The sequence below is a fragment of the Plecotus auritus genome, assembly GCF_963455305.1.
Source record: "Plecotus auritus genome assembly, chromosome: 3".
NCBI lineage: Eukaryota > Metazoa > Chordata > Mammalia > Chiroptera > Vespertilionidae > Plecotus > Plecotus auritus.
The window spans coordinates 170,294,162-170,313,979 of record NC_137772.1 but is presented as its reverse complement, the minus strand read 5'-3'; the positions used below and the strand labels follow the sequence as shown (position 1 = coordinate 170,313,979).

The following is a 19,818-nucleotide window of genomic DNA, read 5'->3' as shown; positions in this document are numbered from 1 at the left end:
GTCCTATGTTGGTGTTTTGTGAGTTTGTGTCCAATAGTAGAGCACCATTTCCTACCTATGAGCCCAGGTCAGCCCCTAACAACTCTGAAGCCTAGCTGTGTCAGGCCAGTTCCTAAATGTCAGGAGCTGCTTTCCTCTTTCTCACCTCCGAAGTCATTACAAATAAAAGAATAATTATGGTTCCATTAATAGTAGAGTTTGGTGGGATCCAAACTGAACATGTATAAATGTTGATTAGTGCATTCATGTTAGAGAAATCTAGTGATATACCCAAGAGGTATGTTTTATTAAAAACTTGTATAAAAATATGGAAGGCTCTGTTATCAACAGTAACACAAGGACATATTAAGTAATATTGAAAGTGTTTGTAACTTGGATTGACTAAATCCAACGGGTCAATTTGTATCAATTTGGATCGACCCTCCCTCTAAAAAATTGGTTGTGCCCTGGCCGTTGTGGCTGAGTTCGTTGATGCATCATCCTGTGCACTGAAAGGTGACAGGTTCCATTCCTGGTCAGGGCACCAAAACAAAAAACAAAACAAAAAAATTGCTTGAGCCTGTCTGAGGAATAAATTCAGAGATCTATAGTAGCAATAATGAGAACAACACAGGAACAATGAGAGGACAACACAGGACTTCCAATTGGCTAAAAAATATCTGTCCTTATAATGTGTCAGTTCACAAATAGTGAGAGCCTGCTATGTTCTAGGTGCCTTTCTAGGATAACAGATCCATAGGCATGCATTGTAAATATAGCAGTTCTTCCGTGTCTGTGAGTGAAACAACTCCTAAGGTATTGTGCATTTTTCTCAATGTGATTGTAAAGAGGCCACTGGCAAACCAGTGGAGGAGCTGAAAGAAACTGATAAGAAAAGACTGAGGGGAGACCCAATAGATAACTTGGAATATCTGAAGGGCTACCCAGTGGAGGAAAAGGTCCTATTTGCTGCATAGGAAATAAACAGGGAGTTCTAGAAGTTCTAGCTAATATTTATTGAGTACTTAAAATTTAAGGCAAGGCACTTTACTTGCAATATCTAATTGGCACAACATGATGGGTATTATTCTCATACCCATTTGGCAGAGGAGAAATCAGGTTTAAAGAGGGTTAATCGGCTCAGGGTTCTACAACTAGTGAGGTGTGGAGCCAAGTTCTAATGTAGAGCGATCCAACAATGGGACCACTACTTTGCTATAACTTGCTAGGAATAATACAGAGGAAATTTCCTCCAATTCTGTTGCCCTGCCCCTTCCATCTTGTGAGCTGGGACCAGATGACCACATTCAATCCTCTGCCTCCTAGGCTAATGTAGTTCACATATAAATGCCGACTGCAAATCCAGGAAGTCTCAGCACTCTGGCTCACTTAGACACTAAAAAAGTGACCATCATTTTTCCTGTTACCTTTTATTGCTTATCACCACCAGGTGGCACCTGGGCAGCAGAATTGTCAGTGGGCGGGGACCCACCCTGTTGACTAGCTCTGGTGCCCGCATTGCAGCTGCTGATTATTTGGCCCCTGAGCCAGCGGGGAAGAGACCTTCCTAGGATGAGTTTTTGTGCTCCATATACCATCTTCAGTAGGAGGGTCTGATAATCTAGATAGGTGAGAAGGGATGTTTGAAAAAGAACGTCCATAGGTCACCCTATCTCCCAGCCTAAGGGACTCCAGTGCTTGGCAAATTTCAGTTTATAGGGAGGTTTCCCTATAAGGAACTTCATCCATTTTTCTCCTCTAGTTCTGCTTCATCAGTTGGGGAGCAGATCACTCATATCTCCTCCGAACTCCAGCTCCTTTCCTACCTGCTCACTTCTGAGAATATGGAGGACATAGGAGGCAAGTAGAAAATTGTTCCTTATGTAGTTCTGCAAGCTGAATGAAATAGTCTAGATACTGTAAGCCTCAGAGAAGTAGAAAAAGGGACATGAGACATTTTTAAGATTGGGCAGGAATAGGTTTTAGCAGCTTTGATGAAACACAGCCTGATGAAATCTATGCCCTGCAGAGCCAGATAAAATGTATCCGCTGCAGATCTAATCTTTCCTCAAAGATCAACCCTAGTTCCTCTGTTGCACTAAACAGTATAATACAACAAGCTCCACAAATACTGCATTAAACAGTAACCATTTTATGACCAACCCTTCCTTCTAGGGCTTCCAGTTAGTCCATTTTTTAAAAAGAGAAATACGTGTTTATTGATTTTAGAGAAAGAGGAAGGGAGAGGGAGAGAGAAACATGGATCAGTTGCCTTCTGTACACCCCCTCACCCCAACCTGGGTATGTACCCTATACGTGCCCTGAGTGAGACAAACACACCACCTTTTGGTGCATGGGATGAGGATCAACTGAGCCACACCAGCCAGGGCCAGTTAGTCTAGTGTCTGTCCCCAGACAACACCCTCTAAATCCGATTAACTAGTAGTGGTCATCAGCAATGTACCTTGCATTTTCCCCTTCCTAAACCTATACATACAATGTAGAACTGCATTAGTTCTACATATGACTATGTCCCAAATCTTCTAACTCCGGCAAATGAGAAATGGAATTGTCACATTACTCTTCGTTTCTTATTTCCATGTTGTCAGTTGTCAGGGTCTGGAAATGTAATCATTTCTGCTGCAGCTGAGCCTCCCTCCCCCTTTTTGGAGCCGATTTGGTTTTAATCAGCCATCTATGCTAGAACAGACTAAATAACTCTTGGAGATTTCTGAAAAGAAAGGAAGGCTCACTTCCTATTCACCCTGCTTTCTTTCCCCCCTCTTCCCTGAAGACAGGATTATCTCAGCTCTGTAATTCTCGGATTCCCCAGTTTTCTCTAGCGTCTGCCGTTTCACCGCACAGACAAGGTAGAGGACCAAGGACAGGACAGGCAGGGAAAGTCATGGAACACTTTAATTCCAAATAGGGTAATTTCCTTTCCTGTTTTAAGGACAGCCAGAACATATTGAAGGAAAGTGCTTCGGATAGGAACACTAGGGAAAGCTGACAAACGAACATGTAAGGAATCGCAGGCCAAATCCTGCCAAACCGAATGGAGTGGAAGGGAATCCTGACTCTCCACTAGCCCTCAACTCCAGTTCTCTCCGAAAACAAGAGTAACTGGCGGTGCGGCTCTGCGTGACGCCTTACCGCTGGCAGTCCAATCCCGCGTGGGGGAGCTCCTGGCCCCGCCTCTCCGGTTTAAATGGTACACCATACCGCCTTCTCTTTCTGGCCAGTCCAAGGCTGCTCTTTAGCCTCTTTCTTCCTTTTCCCGCCATCTCAGACCTCCCCTTTTGGCACTCTGGTCCAATCGAGGAGGTCCTACCTCCCCCGAGCCCTCTCCCTTCCCGGCGGAAGAGGGGCGGGGTTTCGAGATTTCGACTCCACCTTGGTCGCTGCGGCGCGGACTTACCCTAACCATCAGAAGGAAAGGGCGTGGCTTTGAAGTCCCTCGCTATTTAGGGACTTACGGTTTGCTAGGGGGGAGCCAGTGAGAAGATTAGGGAGCCTCCCGTGGGTCTCTGGTCCGGAGGGTCCTCCCAGAGGAGGCACCATGGAGCGCTCCCCAGGAGACGGCTCCAGCCCCAGCCCCCAGGACCAGCCCTCCGCTCCCTCCGACCCCCCTGGCCAGCCCCCCGCTGCGCACACAAAGCCGGACCTGAGTTCTGGAAACCAACCTGCCGGCCCAGGCGCGGCGGGTGAGGCCCTGGCGGTGCTGACTTCGTTCGGGCGGCGGCTGCTGGTGCTGGTGCCGGTGTACCTGGCGGGGGCAATGGGGCTCAGCGTGGGTTTCGTGCTTTTCGGCCTCGCCCTCTACCTGGGCTGGCGCCGCGTCCGCGACGGGAAAGAACGGAGTCTCCGAGTGGCGCGGCAGCTGCTGGACGACGAGGAGCGGCTCACGGCGAAAACACTGTACCTGAGCCATCGAGAGCTCCCTGCCTGGGTGAGCGACCCCGCAGCCGCAGTGCAGCACGGCCCTTCTAGGCCCTCGCGGTAGGCTCTGCATCCCCGTCTCCAAGGCAGCTCCCCACCTGGGACGGTGGGCCCCGCCTAGACTTTCCCCTCTCGCGCGCAGGCTGCCTGCCTTTCTCTTGGGACCGACTGCCCACTCTCTCCTCCCCTCCCCCTCGCACGCCCAGCTCCCGATCCTTCCACAGACCAGGACTTCTTCCTCTGCGCTTGGGCAAGAGCGGCGCTAACGCAGCCGTGGCTCTCCCTCCGGGACAACCCCTCCCTACTGCCTTCTGGTGCCACTCACGCCTTTGCTGCTCCTGGGCATCCCCATTCCCACAGCCGCTCAGAGGGTTTCCTTCGCTCTCCTGTCCTCAGGGCTCCCCCGACCCCCATTTCAAAGCTGTAAGGTTTTTTCTTTTCCCGCTGTCATCCCCGGAGACCCGCTGGGACCCAGCCCCGGGCTCACTGCCCAGACGGACTGAGAGGAGGGAGCCCCCTGCACCTGGCTGGACCCTCCGGCCGTCGCCACCTTCACCCTCAGGCAGCCAGACCGCAGCGCAGGGGATGCTGGCTGCAGGGCGGGGGTACGGGAGGGGGGTAGTGCGACCGCTGCAGTGCCCGCAGCCCTCACTCCGCCGCCGGGCCGGCCCCACCCTTTTCCGGACTGTGGACTGCGTTTGTTTGAGGCCCAGATCCTTATCTCTTTGCCCTTCTCCTTCGGTGGGGAGCCTGATGCCTTCTCTGGCCTTTCAGAGAAGAGCCCGTTACCCAGCCCCTCCTTACCCCTCCTGCCTGCTCCTCCCAGCAGAGGTGCCAGCCTAGAGGGACCAGGCAGGAGAGAGGAATCAAAGTTGACACTAGACAGGCACAGCCATGTTTCCCAGGCCCAGGACTGGAGAGGCAAGAGGGGAAGAAATGGTCCCTGGGGACACGTAGCCCAGGCAGCCACTGTCCTTTGTTCCTCCTGCTCTTCCACTTGGAAACGAATCCTTCCGAAGCAACTCCCCCAGCTCCTCCCCCAATAAGAGCACAGGTGCCCTTCCCCATCAAGAGTCACACTGACCCAAAGGAGTAAAGAAAAAATAGTAATAATAAAGGCCAGGGCCTACGTCTGGTAGCTCTTCTGGTCCTCCCTGACTCAAGGAACCGCTTCCCTTTTCACATTCCTGGCACAGAAGTCCAGTCAGAGAGGAGGGCAGGCTGCACAAAGGAACCAGGCCTTCTCCAATCCCAGAATTTCTTCCTCAAACTCTGATTTGCCAGGACCTCCCCCTCCAGAAAGAATGTGCCCTTCTCACTCCTCCTCTCTGCCCCAGCAGCTGTCATTTCACATCCTGAGCTAGCCACAAAGCAGCTAAGTATGGCCTACCCCACCCCCAGCTCCTCTTGGCAAAGAGACCTCAGTGCCCCCAACCCTGTCAAGGAGGCCGTCACGCTTTCCTTTCCTCTCTCAGCAGTCCTACCCCAGCATCTTAGTAGGAAACCACAGGCTATGCTCAGTACTCTCTGTCTTCCCCCCTCTAGGTCAGCTTCCCAGATGTGGAAAAGGCTGAATGGCTAAATAAGGTGAGAGTTGTCTTCATTTTCATTTTTCCTAAGTGGTGAACGGGGCCCTTCCCCCTGCCGTCCTCTGCCACACGTAGTCCTAGCCCCAGCCTGGTCCTCCGTGCTCCCTGTGGGTGGGGTTCTGAAGGAACCTGTCCTTTGAGGGAGGACTGGGCTCTTCTATGACTGGCTCCCTTTTCTCCCAGATGGTGGCCCAAGTCTGGCCCTTCCTGGGACAGTATATGGAGAAGCTTTTGGCTGAAACTGTGGCCCCAGCTGTTCGAGGATCTAACCCTCATTTACAAACATTTACATTTACCCGAGTGGAACTGGGTGAAAAGGTATGTGTGTAAGAAGGAAAGTAATGGGAGGAGGAAAAAGTAACAGGGAACGGGGGAGGTCCAGGGGAGCTTGAGATACTCCTCCCCTTTCCCTTCCTTTCTATCAAAAATTCATCTCTCTCTAGCCATTGCGCATCCTAGGAGTCAAAGTTCATCCCGGTCAGAACAAAGAACAGATCCTGCTGGACTTGAACATCAGGTAACACCACTCACCCCTCTCCCATTTCCCATTCAACAGGATCCTGGTCACGCAGGCTTTATGCCCCTACCCCCACTTTGCCTCGTGCTAACTTTTTGTTTTCCTCACCAACCCCAGCTATGTAGGCGATATACAGATTGATGTGGAAGTGAAGAAATATTTCTGCAAAGCGGGAGTTAAGGGCATGCAGGTAGGGCAGATGTCAGGGCCCCCGGTAGGGAGCCTTTGCCCTAAGTTTCCTCGGATGTGGGGACGTGGGAGGTGGAAGAACCAAGGGGAAGTGTGGGGAGGGAAGGCCTTTTCTGAGGAAAGGCTTCCATCTTCTCTTGTCCCAGCTGCATGGTGTCTTGCGGGTGATTCTTGAGCCGCTCATAGGAGACCTTCCTATTGTGGGGGCTGTGTCAATGTTCTTTATTCGACGCCCGGTAAGGAGAAATGTTGAGGAAGGATGGGGAAGCAGAGGATTGGGAGGGGGAGGGGGGCCACCTGTGGGGAATGGAGGAGGGAACTGACAACACTGAATTCTGGCAGCTGCTGGGTGCATCTGACCATGCCTCCACGCGCTCTTTTCTTCCAGACCCTAGATATTAACTGGACAGGGATGACCAACCTGTTGGATATCCCAGGACTCAGGTATCAAGGACTTACTGAGCACCTGCTAAGTGTTGCAGCCTGGCCTGGGGGTTTAGAGCTGGGGAGACAAGACAAATACCCCTGAAAAGTACCATGCTATGATTTTCCTTCTGTGGGGAACAGGCATTTTGGTAGAGAATGAAGAGTGCTGCAGACTGTTCGACAGGGGCAGAAAGAGGAAGAGCTGGGATGGCAGTGAAGAAGGGAGAGAGCAGGAGGTGGGAAATTAGGGTAGGAGAGTAGCAAAAAGTTTCAAGGAAGGACTTGCTTCTGGCTTAGGCCTCTTGGTTGTGGGAAACATAGTTGGGGTCAGGGCTCTTATAAGTTTGAGGCCACCCTCACCTCCTTTTCTGCTCCCTGATTCAGCTCGCTCTCTGACACCATGATCATGGACTCCATCTCTGCCTTCCTTGTATTGCCCAACCGATTATTGGTGCCCCTTGTGCCTGACCTCCATGATGTGGCCCAGTTGCGCTCCCCTCTTCCCAGGGTATGGCCTCTCTCTCCTAAATAGATGCTTCTCTTAGGATACCTGTGCCAGGCCCTTAGTTTCTCACTATCTGATTTCTACCCTCAGGGCATTATTCGGATTCACCTGCTGGCTGCTCGAGGATTAAGCTCCAAGGACAAATATGTGAAGGGCCTGATTGAGGGCAAGTCAGACCCCTATGCAATTGTGCGAGTGGGCACCCAGACGTTCTGTAGTCGTGTCATCGACGAGGAACTCAACCCCCAGTGGGGAGAGACTTACGAGGTGGGAGAGCTGGGGAACAGGGCTGGGTGAAATGGGGAGGCCTCGGGAGGCTGAGGGACGGTACTGATGGATGATCCTCACAGCTGCAGCCCATGAGACCCTTGTTCCTCTGTTCTTCAGGTGATAGTACATGAGGTCCCCGGCCAGGAGGTTGAGGTGGAGGTGTTTGACAAGGATCCAGACAAAGATGACTTTCTGGGCAGGTGAGACTCTGCCTATGTTAGGATTCTAAAGCCCCAGTGCTAGCAGGGTCACAAAGGTAATTATAGTCCTTTTCTTTTTTAAAAAATATATTTTATTGATTTTTTACAGAGAGGAAGGGAGAGAGATAGAGAGTTAGAAACATCAATGAGAGAGAAACATCGATGAGCTGCCTCCTGCACGCCCCCTACTGGGGATGTGCCCGCAACCAAGATACATGCCCTTGACAGGAATCAAACCTGGGACCTTTCAGTCCACAGGTCGACCGACGCTCTATCCACTGAGCCAAACCGGTTAGGGCAGTCCTTTTCTTTAAAAGATTTTTAAAATATTTTTATTGGTTTCAGAGAGGAAGGGAGAGGGAGAGACAGAAATATCAATGATGAGAATTATTAATCGGCTGCCTCCTGCACGCCCACTGGGCATTGAGCCCGCAACCTGGGCATTTGCCGCCGACTGGAATCGAACCCAGGACCCTTCAATCCACAGGCCAATGCTCTATCCACTGAGCCAAACCATCTAGGGCTAATTATAATCCTTTCCCAGGCCTGGGAATTGTGTATCGTTTTCCTTCCCAACCTCCCATCCCTTACCCCCACCCACACACAGGCACATGCATGTGTGCGTGTGCACACACAATCCTCTCCTGAGTATAAGGAGAAGGGAGTCAGATCTGCCAGTTATTTCTGGGTCAGTGAGTGGAGGGCCAGTGACATGCTACTAATCACGGCCCTCCCCTTTCTCCCTCTCACTGCCCTCTCCCAGAATGAAGCTGGATGTAGGGAAGGTGTTACAGGCTGGAGTCCTGGATGATGTAAGTTAAGAAAAGAGGAAGGTGGGGTGGTCTCACCCACATAGCAGACAAAAGTTGCTACATTGGTGGGGAAGAGGCCGGCGGCTATCTGATCTCAACTACGCCTCGCTTTCTTCCACTTCCCTCAGTGGTTCCCTCTGCAAGGCGGGCAAGGCCAAGTCCACTTAAAGCTAGAATGGCTGTCACTTCTGCCAGATGCACAAAAACTGGAGCAGGTAACCACCATGGAAGCAGGACGATGGCAGGGGAGAAACGGTCATCTGCAAGTATGGGGAACTGCGGGGACTAAGTTCTGACTGCTGCCACCCCTGCAGGTCCTGCAGTGGAATCGAGGCGTCTCCTCCCGACCAGACCCCCCATCAGCTGCCATCTTGGTTGTCTATCTGGATCGGGCCCAGGATCTCCCTGTGAGTGTGGCTTCTGAGAGCAGGTGAACAGGGAGCCTGGCATGTAGCATTCCCACCCCTTCCCTTGCCCCTGCCTACTTTGCTCCAGAAGTAGCATCATGTAACACAGGGTTCCAGGGGGGATTAGAGCCATCTCATAGAAGAGCTCCTGATGAGAGCCCACCTTCCTTCACTGAAACAAAAACACCCGACTTCTGAATTCTACCTCCCACAGCTGAAGAAGGGGAACAAAGAACCCAACCCCATGGTACAACTGTCAGTTCAGGATGTGACCCGGGAGAGCAAGGTGAGGCCAGGAGAGCATTGTGGGAAGTGTCATTTGTATGTGAGGTTGGGGGGAGGCCTGTTCTTGGGATAAAGTTTCACCTTTGGAAAGACTATAACGGCAAGGGCTTTCTTGAGAAACAGGAATGGTACTGTGACATGTACCTTTTAAAAAAATTTCATTGGGGTGGTTTATTATGTGGCTGTACCCTTAAAAATGTAAGGGTACAGGCCACATAAAAGTTGTGGCCTGTACCCTTAATCCTGTACATCTGTAGGCTGTCTACAACAACAACTGCCCAGTATGGGAGGAGGCCTTCCGGTTCTTCCTGCAGGACCCTCAGAGCCAGGAGCTCGATGTACAGGTGAGACAATCATCTGTTCTGCCTCCTCAGATCTGTACCATTTCTTCTCTGCATGTTCTCCTTTGATCTCTATTTTTAATCCATCTAGCTAGATTCTACCTCCTCTACTCTCTTCTGTTCCCCATTATATCTAGAATCATCCTATCTACTAAAGAGGGAATATGCTAATTGACTGTCACACCCTCACAAAGATGGAGGTGCCCCACAGCCAGTAAGGAGGGAATATGCTAATTGACTGCCATGCCCTCAAAAATGGCGGCACCCACAGCCACAAGATGGCGGTGCCCAGTCCCCTCCGCCCCACCAGGGCAGCAGGCGCGCAGCACAGCCAGGCCTGGTCCCAGGCGGGTCCAGCTGCTCCATGCACCTGCCTCCGGAGTCCCCCAGTTCCCTCAGCCCCACAGCTGCCCAGGGCTGCCTGAGGCTCAGGTAACCAGGGCCGGCCGAGGCTTGCGCTGTCGGCAGTGGCAGCAGCAGAGGTGTGATGGGGGCGTTGCCTTCCCCTGATCGCTGGATCGCCTCCCGCCCCTGAGGGGGTGGGCCGGGCTGAGGGACGCCCCCCTCCAGTGCATGAATTTTCATGCACTGGGCCTCAAGTTTTTTGTAACTGAGAATTGTACACTTAAAATGAGTGATTTTTATGGTATGTAAATTTGTAAATTGTGCTTGAATTAAAAACAAAGAACATATTGATTATCTATAAGGTACCTAGTATTATTATTGTTTGTTGTTAATCTTCACCTGAGCATATTTTTTCCATTGATTTTTAGACAGAGTGGAAGGGATTAAGGGAGGGAGGGGGAGAGACAGAGAGAGAGGTGGCGGGGTAGGCGGGCGAAACATTAATGTGAGAGAGACACATTGACTGGTTGCTTCCTGAACCTGCAACCTGGGCTTGTTCCCTGACCAGGAATCGAACGGGTGACCTTTCAGTGTATGGAACGATGCTCAACCAACTGAGCCACACCAGCCAGGGCACTTAAAAAAAATGCCCTAGGTGGTTTGGCTCAGTGGATAGAGCGTTGGCCTGTGGGACTGGAGGGTCCCGAGTTCGATTCCAGTCAGGGGCACATGCTTGGGTTGTGGGCTCGATCCCCAGCTGCAGAAGGCAGCTGATCTTTGGTTCTCTCTCATCATTCATGTTTCTATCTCTACCTCCCTCTCCTCTCTGAAATCAATAAAAATATGTATTTTAAAAAACATTTTTTTTTTTGACTGGGGTGGACCCACAGCCTTGGCATATCAGGATGATGCTCTAAGCAACTGAGTCACCCGGGTCACTCAGCCGGGCTAGGTACCTCGTATTTGAAAGTTCACAGGAAAGGCATGAAAGAGTGCCTGCCTTCATGAAGCCTGCTAGCTAGTTCCATAGACAAGACATACACACGTGAAGTCCCCCAAGGAGGGTTAAATACTGAATAGTGGGAGTAAAATAACCATAGTGTAGGGCTAAGGATGGCCAGAGAAAGGTACAGAGGCTGGAATAACTGAAGATTCTGTGAAGGAAGTAGGATTTTATGTGGGCCTTGAAGGATAAGTAGGATTTAAATAGGCAGAGAGGAGAATGAGAACGTTCCAGGTAATGGGAACAGAATGAGCACAGGCAGAAGGGGCATGGAGTGGGCAAAGGACTGTGAAAAGATGGCCCAGAGCAGAGCAAAAGGTCTGTGATTGGCACAGAGAGAATGGAGGTGTTGCCATATAATTCCCAGGGGGCCTCCCTTTTCCCTCGTGTCTCTTCACTGCATTTCCTCCTGCGCCTGCAGGTGAAGGACGACTCCAGGGCAGTGACGTTAGGGGCACTGACCCTGCCTCTGGCTCGCCTGCTGACTGCCTCTGAACTCACCCTGGACCAGTGGTTCCAGCTCAGCGGCTCTGGCCCAAGCTCCAGGCTCTACATGAAACTGGTTATGAGGGTATGGAGACGGAGGAGGTGCTGAGGGTGTGGAAGGAGTAAGGGGTGGGGGCGTCCTCTAGGATTAAATGAGCTGGTATATGTGGAAACACCTAGCACAAACACAAAGAATGTTTGTAAATCTGTCTGGGGGAAGACATGGTGTCTGAATAGGATAGGTGTGGAGGGAACCCCATAGAGATGAGCCCAGAAAGATGGGACCTGGTTTCCCCATTATAGCCCCCGCTCTGCCCCCCGTCCCCACAGACCTGCCTGCTGGGGGCTAGCTGCACTTCTTTGATTCGACAATAACCCTACCCTCCTAGATCTTGTACTTGGATTCATCAGAAGTACGCTTCCCCGCTGCACCTGGTGCTTCAGACCTGGACAGTGAGAGTCCCCAGACGGGCAGCAGTGTGGATGCCCCACCTCGACCCCGTCACACAACTCCTGACAGTCACTTTGGGACTGAGGTGAGTCTCTATTTGGAAAGGAATGGGGTCCGTGTGCCCACCCTCTGTGTGCAAAGCCTGTTTGGGGCTGGTTCTGACAGGATTTTCTCTGACTGCCATCTGGTGCCTCCATCCCTTTTTGCAGAATGTTCTTCGGATCCATGTATTAGAGGCCCAGGACCTGATTGCCAAAGACCGTTTCCTGGGCGGATTAGTGAAGGGCAAGTCAGACCCCTATGTCAAACTGAAGCTGGCAGGACGGAGCTTCCGGAGCCGTGTTGTGCGGGAGGATCTCAATCCCCGTTGGAACGAGGTTTTTGAGGTCAGAATTGAGTAGCTAGGACTCCTCCCAGTCCTGCCGCATTCTTCCCCCATCTCTGAGAGTGGCCCACAAAGCTCTGGGTTCCGTGGACTGGATGGAGAGGTTCCAGTCATTTGGAGAAGAATCCCCTTTTGTCTGCACCGTTTTCTCCCACTAGGTGATTGTCACATCGATTCCAGGCCAGGAGCTAGGGGTTGAGGTTTTTGACAAGGACCTGGACAAGGATGACTTTCTGGGCAGGTGAGAGAGGAGCCCAGCAGGGGAGACAGGCTGGGCCTCTGTAGGCCTTGGAAGTCTGGCCTCCGGGAGACAGAGGCTTGGCGCTGACCTCTTGGCTTACCTTTTCCACAGGTGTAAAGTGAGCCTCACCGCAGTCCTAAACAGTGGCTTCCTTGATGAGGTGAGCATGGAGTTAGAATTAGCAGTCCCTCCTGATCTTGACCCATGTCTCATTCTCAGTCCCCCTGTCCCGACACCTGCGAATTTTAACCCTGCCCACTACCGCAGTGGCTGACCCTGGAGGACGTCCCATCTGGCCGCCTGCACTTGCGTCTGGAGCGTCTGACCCCCCGTCCCATTGCTGCTGAGTTAGAGGAGGTAAGGAAGGCTGCGGGAGGAAGGAAGGGGCCCCGGATGGGTCAAGATGAACACTTCCATCTGATTTTAAGGCATGCGCCCGGCCCAGGATTTAGTCACCACTCCCCAACCCCCAGGTGCTGCAGGTGAACAGTTTGATCCAGACGCAGAAGAGTGGAGAACTGGCTGCAGCCCTGCTGTCCGTCTATGTGGAGCGAGCTGACGACCTTCCGGTGAGATCTCCCCACGCCCCGTAGCTCCCGGCCCTCCTCCCGCCTCCCTCAGGTTTGGATGCTCCTGGTGTATTTGGAATAACAGTAAATTCTAAATTCCTCTCTTTCCCAGGGTGGCGCTGGGTAGGAAGAATTGTCTGTCCAAGGAGGGTGGTGGCTGTTAGTGATAACAGGGACATGACTTCTGGCTATGGATATAACTTGTGAGAGGAGGGGGGAATCTGCTTGGCTTGCTCCCAATTTAAGACAATTTTTAATATTTATATTAAATACTAAATATTTAATATTTAACACAATATTCTCTTTCTAGCTCCGAAAAGGTACCAAGCCTCCCAGCCCTTATGCTACTATCACCGTGGGAGATACCTCTCATAAAACGAAGGTATTGGGAAATGCTGCAGGGACGAGAAAGGGGGGATAAGAGGAGTCGAGGAGAGGCTACCAACCACTGCTCATTCCCCCTCATCTCCACCAGACTGTTTCCCAAACGTCAGCCCCCATCTGGGACGAGTATGCCTCCTTTCTCATCAGGAAACCGAACACTGAGAGCCTGGAGTTGCAGGTACCGTGAATCCTTTCTACAGAAGTTTGCAGATTCCCATGATGACTCAGGCACAGCCACAGGGCATTTTGAGACCAGTGTCCTCACCCCTGAGTTATGGAGCCTCTGGGCGCAGGGCCTTTAGAGGTAAAAGGTCTAGGTCTTATCTTTATGGAGCTCACACTCTCTTTTGGAAGAAAAATAACCAGAGAATACTTCCAGACTGATAACTGCTGAACTAAAAGGCACTATGGGGGGAAAAGATGGGTTCTAACTCAGTCTAGGGGGAAAGGGGAGGCAGTAAGAAAGGCAGCCTTGGATGTCCCCTGAGCTGAAGGATAAATAGGCCCTGGCCAGGAAAACTCTTCAGTCTGAGAAAAGACTGGAGGAGAAAGAAGGCAGATTATAGACTAGGGCGGCAGGCAGGGAGCAAGATCATGGGGGCTGTTGAATGTTATGCTAAGAATTTGGATTTTACCCTAAAGGTATAGGGAAACATGTGAAGGAATGATAGGTGACATATCCAGATTTGTACTTGAGGAGCAGGATAAAGAATGGACAACCCTGGAGACAGGTAGACCAGTTAAGAAATTAGAGTAACTGAAGCAGGAAATGACAGAGGCCGGATGGTATGTGGTGGTGGTTTTGACATGGAGGGGGAAGGAGGAGCAAGGAACAGCCTCCATGCTAACTTGTGGTGTTTTAGCATGGGTGGCTGGACAGATGAAGGTGCCATTGACAACATAGGGAACGCACAAAGGAGGAGTTTTTGTGGGTTTTTTTGTTTTGTTTTTTAAATATATTTTATTGATTTTTTACAGAGAGGAAGGGAGAGGGATAGAGAGTTAGAAACATCGATGAGAGAGAAACATCGATCAGCTGCCCCCTGCACACCTCCCACTGGGGATGTGCCCGCAACCAAGGCACATGCCCCCGACCGGAATCGAACCTGGGACCCATCAGTCCACAGGCCGACGCTCTATCCACTGAGCCAAACCAGCCAGGGCTGTTTTTTAAATTTTTAAAAAATATACCTTTATTGATTTCAGAGAGGAAGGGAAAGGGAAAGATAGAAACATCAATGATGAGAGAGAACCATTGATTGGCTGCCTCCTGCACGTCGCCCAATGGGGATCAAGCCCGCAACCCAGGCATGTGCCCTTGACTGGAATCGAACCTGGGACCCTTCAGTCCGCAGGCTGATGCTCTATTCACTGAGCCAAACCAGCTAGGGCTGGAGGAGTTTTTTAATTGGAGATCTCAGAGCCATCCAGGAGGTAGATCTATGGCCTGTTCTGATGTTCTTCCCCTTCCTTCTTCTTTGAGCATCATGAGCAAGCAACAGGTGGCAACTGTCAGCATGAGTGTGTAGGACATCTTAAGGTGTCTATGAAAAGATGAAGGATGGGCATGCTGGGCCCTGTAACAGCGAAAGGGCAGATGGAGGAGTAAGAGCTCTTCAAAAGGCCTGAAGTGTGGCCAGGGCAGTGGGACACTCACCAGGAAAGAGTGGGTGAGAGAGACCAAAAGGAGAGTGTTTCAAAAGACAGGAAGTGGCCAGATGTTGCTGAGAGGTAAAATTAGATTATTAAAAATTATTCATTGACTTTGAAAACTAGGTCACTGATTATCGCAGCAACTTCAGTGGGATAAATGGAGTAGAAACTAGATATCAGTGGGTTGAAGGGTGAACAAAATGTGAAGAGGTATGGGAGGGTAGGGACAGGGAAGGTGAAAGGTCATATAGGAGAGCTGACTTCCTCCTCTGATGGAGTAATCAGATACCTTCGAAAGTTGATAGAAAAATAATGTAACTATTAACAACACGAGCAGAGGTAGAGATTTAAATGAGCTCAGTTCCTCATCTTAGCTAGCAGGGAATCAGTGGGTACCAAAGTTGGCAAATCATGAAGTAGAGATATAGGCATATTAATTAGAATTATGTTTGAACAAAGGAAACTGGAAGGTTTTGAATGTTGTCAATATTTGGAGTATGAAAATAGGGATAGGATGGGCAGAAAACGTTTACTTTAAATGTAATTCAGTTTTTACTGTTCTTTTCTCCTCCCTGTGCAGGGATGACTGGTATAATTTGTAAAAGCTTGGGAAGTAAAGATAGTATTATCTACTCTGGTTAAGAAAGGAAGGGAGGTGGTGGGACCTACAGCTGTTACCAGGACTTCCTTATCCTTCACAAAAGGGAGTCTCTCACCAAAACCAGCCGAGTCCAAGCGTTTGGACCTGGAACCCTAGGATTTAATCCTTTATCTTTTGATCACAGTGATGTTGCTCCACAGGTTCGGGGTGAGGGGACTGGTGCGTTGGGCTCATTATCCCTGCCCCTCTCGGAGCTCCTTGGGGCTGACCAGCTCTGCGTGGACCGCTGGTTTACACTCAACAATGGTCAAGGGCAGGTGCTACTGAGAGCACAGCTGGGGGTGAGTGCCAGGCATCGGTGGGCAGGAAGGGGAGGGGGGGCGGGAACAGAGGGCTGCATCATCATAGCAAGTTAGTGGAGCAGAACTCTGCCCAGCTCACAGCTTTCTTGACCTCCTAGATCCTGGTGTCCCAGCACTCGGGAGTGGAAGCTCATAGCCACAGCCACAGCTACAGCTCCTCATCTGTGAGTGAAGAACTGGAGCCCTGGGGGGGCCTGCCTCACGCCAACTCCTCAGCCCCGGAGCTCCGGCAGCGCCTGACCCATGGTGACAGGTGAAGGCCTGGGGTGGGAAGATGGGGTGCATCAGGAATATAAAGGCTGAGCTACAGGTTCCCTAGGCACTGCCTTCTCCCAGACCTATCTCCATCTCTCCACAGTCCCCTGGAGGCTCCAGCCGGGCCTCTGGGCCAGGTGAAACTAACTGTTTGGTACTACAGTGAAGATCGAAAGCTGATCAGCATCGTTCACAGTTGCCGGTGAGACCCCATCCGTCAGGTCCTCCAAGTTCTCTCCGTTCCCCCCGCTTGTGTGGCCTGATCACCTTCATCCTCCTGTTGCAGGTCCCTTCGACAGAATGGACGGGATCCCCCTGACCCCTATGTGTCACTGTTGCTACACCCAGACAAGAACCGGGGCACCAAGAGGAAGACCTCACAGAAGAAGAGGACCCTAAATCCTGAATTCAATGAACGGTCAGTCTGTGGGCATTCAGGTGGAGAGATGGCAGGCTTGAGAAGGACACCTGCCCCTAATACCCAGTACCCTCCCCAGGTTCGAATGGGAACTGCCCCTGGATGAGGCCCTCCGGCGAAAGCTGGATGTGTCTGTGAAGTCTAATTCTTCCTTCATGTCAAGAGAGCGAGAGCTGCTGGGAAAGGTAAGAGTGTGGTCATGGGCTGAGCAAAGGTGAGAGTGAGAAGCTGCTAGTATCAAGGCTGTAGTCCCCACTCCAAGTGACATTACTTGATAGGTCACCCAATCACCTCTGCACTGGTTTGGGACAGGAAGTGTGGTGATGGGACGTAGTCTTTGGAGCTATCAAAATAACATCTTGCCTTTACCATCCTCCAACACAGGTGCAGTTGGACCTCGCTGAAATAGACCTTTCCCAGGGTGCGGCCCGGTGGTGAGTATCTGACGGGTGGGGGATGGGCCCAAATATTAAGTAGGAGAAATCCCAAATAGGAAGGGAAAAAAGGTTGCAAACTGAGCCGAGAACCAAAAAGCTCTTAGATCGTATCTCATTTCTAAGTAGACACAAGAGTCAACTTTTTTCTTAATATATATATATTTTATTGATTTTTCACAGAGAGGAAGGGAGAGGGAGAGAGAGTTAGAAACATTGATGAGAGAGAAACATCTATATCAGCTGCCTCCTGCATACCTCCTACTGGGGATGTGCCCACAACCAAGGTACATGCCCTTGACTGGAATCAAACCTGGGACCTTTCAGTCCGCAGGCTGACGCTCTATCCGCTGAGCCAAACCGGTCAGGCAAGAGTCAACTTTTTGTTTGTTTGCTTGTTTTTGTTAATCTTCACCTGAGGATATTTTTTCCATTGATTATTTTAGAGAGAGTGGAAAGGAGGATGGGAGGGGGAGAGAAAGAGGTAGAGAGAGAAACATTGATGTGAGAGAGACACATCAATCTGCTACCTCCCACACGTGCCCCAACTGGGGCAGGAGATCAAACCTGCAACTCAGGCATGAGCCCTTGACCAGAAATTGAACCCGAGACCCATCAGTACATGGGCCAATGCTCCGGCCACTGGACAACACTGGCCAGAACAAGAGTCAACTTTATGCCTGAGTATTCTCTGCTTGCTCCCACAGGTATGACCTCATGGATGACAAGGACAAAGGCAGCTCCTAGGAGCAGGGGATTAACAGCCTCACTGCTGTCTCTGCCTCGCCTCCTGCTGCATCACCGCCTCAATGTGATGAGCCAAAAGCTAGGGCCTGAGGCAGAGCCTGTGCCCCTCAGCCCTCATACCTCCCAGGTCCTTGCTAGGGCCTTTGCCTGACCAAAGAGGGGAACCCTTTCTTTACTGCACGGCCTTTATCCTCCTGGGCTCCTGAGGCAGGGACCTGAGCTGGCTATTTCCTGCTCTGCCTGCAAAGTCTCCTTTCCATCCAACTCCTCAGGGCCTTCTGTACCTGTGCCTGGCCACTGGCAGCACTAGCAGTGGCACTAGCTTATGCCAAACACATTTTTAGAAAGACCTTTTATCTTTAATTGGATGGTCTTCTTCCCTATTGTAAACAGGAAGGGAAGCACACGGGTAGGAAAGTGGATAGGCTGACCACTCAAGTTCTGAGCCTCTCGGACCGCTGCATGTAGCACATGGATAGCAACCCAGTCCCATGTGCATTTCTGACCCCACTTCCCTCAAGCCTGTCCTGAACGTTATACCTGCTGCGATGACGGGGCCAGCCAGTCTCCCGATTCCTCTTTGGGAACTGGGAACGCTTGGCTTCTACCCACGCCTTCAGGTAGCAGGTAGCACTCTGCGAGCCTCTAGCCAAGGGCCTTGGAGGACTCAGAACAGCAGGCCCATGTTTTTCTAGATGCCTAGGCTGCTGACTCACTGACTAGGATTGAATCTCGTCATTTTGTACCAGCTCTGCCAATTCACTGTATCTTACATTAAACATTATATTCAATCCAGCCGTGGCTCTTTTCCTTAAGGACAGGGAATCCAGCCTACCTGTTAGATGCTTATTCCAAGTGTCAAAAGCCTTTATTCAAGTCTACAAATCATGTCAGTTTACTTAATGGTCAGAACCTATTGTGGTTGCAGCCACCAAGAATGTTTCTGTTGAGAATGGTCAAGGGACCTGTATGTAGTAGCTGCTGCTGAGTTTCTGGTGAGATTCATTCCCTGTCACTGTGATGAAGTGTGTTACCCACCCAACTTGTCTGCTGACCATTATCTCATGGGCTTTCCAGGAAAGGGATTCATTCCCAAACCCTTGAACCTGGATGCTCTGCCTCAGCACAGGCTCAGTGTCTCAGTGGTATGTTTACCTATAACTAAAAGACCAGGCCCGTCCGATGGGCAGCGAAATGGGAGTAATTAGACCCATTCAGATCTGCTCACCTTGAACTCTGCTCCTTTTGGGATCCTTCCTGGAATGCAAGCTTAGTGGCTGTGCTCCATCTGTTCTGCCAACCACGTGGAAGGAGCATAAGATGGAGGAAGAATCAACTACTGAAAATGGTCGCTGGAATAGGAATTTGGAGAGTTCATCTTTGGAAGGATGCTGTCCACTGGGAGGAGAGGAAAGGCTCAGAGGGGGTGAGGGGTGCGCAAAGAACTAAACTCAGTTCCACAAGTTGTCCAATTGCTCCTGACTAGCAAAAGCTGAACTTGGACTCCATGCCATCTACTAGCTCAACCTCTGTTTTATTTCTCAGTAACTTCTTTGTAGTCATTACTGGTCCTGGCATTCTGCTCCCTTCTCATCCATGTAAGAGAATCCCAATACTGGCCTTGTGCAAGATGTCTCAGAAACTAAGTGGGGGAGAAACCAAGATGGCGGCATAGATGAACACCTAAACTGCTGCCTCGCACAACAATTTCAAAACTACAACTAAAAGACAAAACGGACACCATCCAGAACCACAGGAAAGCTGACTGAGTGGAAATTCTACAACTAGAAGGAAAGAGAGAAGCACACAAAGACTCAGAGGAGCTGCTAAAGGCTGAGGTACGGAGAGGCATGCATGGAGAGGACAGGCGGCTGAATGCCTGGCTAGCTCTCTCTAGCAGGAGAGAGACGGAAGCTCCCGACTGCTCTGAACCCCAGTTCCGAATGCACTGAACCCCAGTTTCGGGCGAGACCCTGGGGACCCAGACTCATACGGGGCGAGTCTGGACTGTCGGGAAAAGAGAGG

General features: G+C 50.9%; 1 protein-coding gene across 1 annotated transcript; it reads left to right on the top strand.

The window, feature by feature from the left end:
- The first annotated feature begins 3,219 nt into the window (after positions 1-3,219).
- On the top strand, positions 3,220-18,589 carry ESYT1 (extended synaptotagmin 1). The gene is made up of 31 exons (XM_080658974.1): positions 3,220-3,928; positions 5,464-5,505; positions 5,691-5,825; positions 5,951-6,024; positions 6,142-6,214; positions 6,360-6,449; positions 6,602-6,657; positions 7,024-7,147; positions 7,235-7,411; positions 7,532-7,614; positions 8,378-8,426; positions 8,555-8,641; positions 8,741-8,833; positions 9,048-9,119; positions 9,376-9,462; positions 11,229-11,378; positions 11,683-11,829; positions 11,954-12,130; positions 12,288-12,370; positions 12,482-12,530; positions 12,638-12,727; positions 12,844-12,939; positions 13,250-13,321; positions 13,415-13,501; positions 15,778-15,918; positions 16,038-16,192; positions 16,298-16,396; positions 16,481-16,612; positions 16,692-16,797; positions 16,997-17,046; positions 17,754-18,589. The coding sequence occupies exons 1-31, from the start codon at positions 3,539-3,541 to the stop codon at positions 17,791-17,793; spliced, it is 3,306 nt and encodes a 1,101-aa protein (XP_080515100.1). The 5' UTR covers positions 3,220-3,538; the 3' UTR covers positions 17,794-18,589.
- Positions 18,590-19,818: the final 1,229 nt, after the last annotated feature.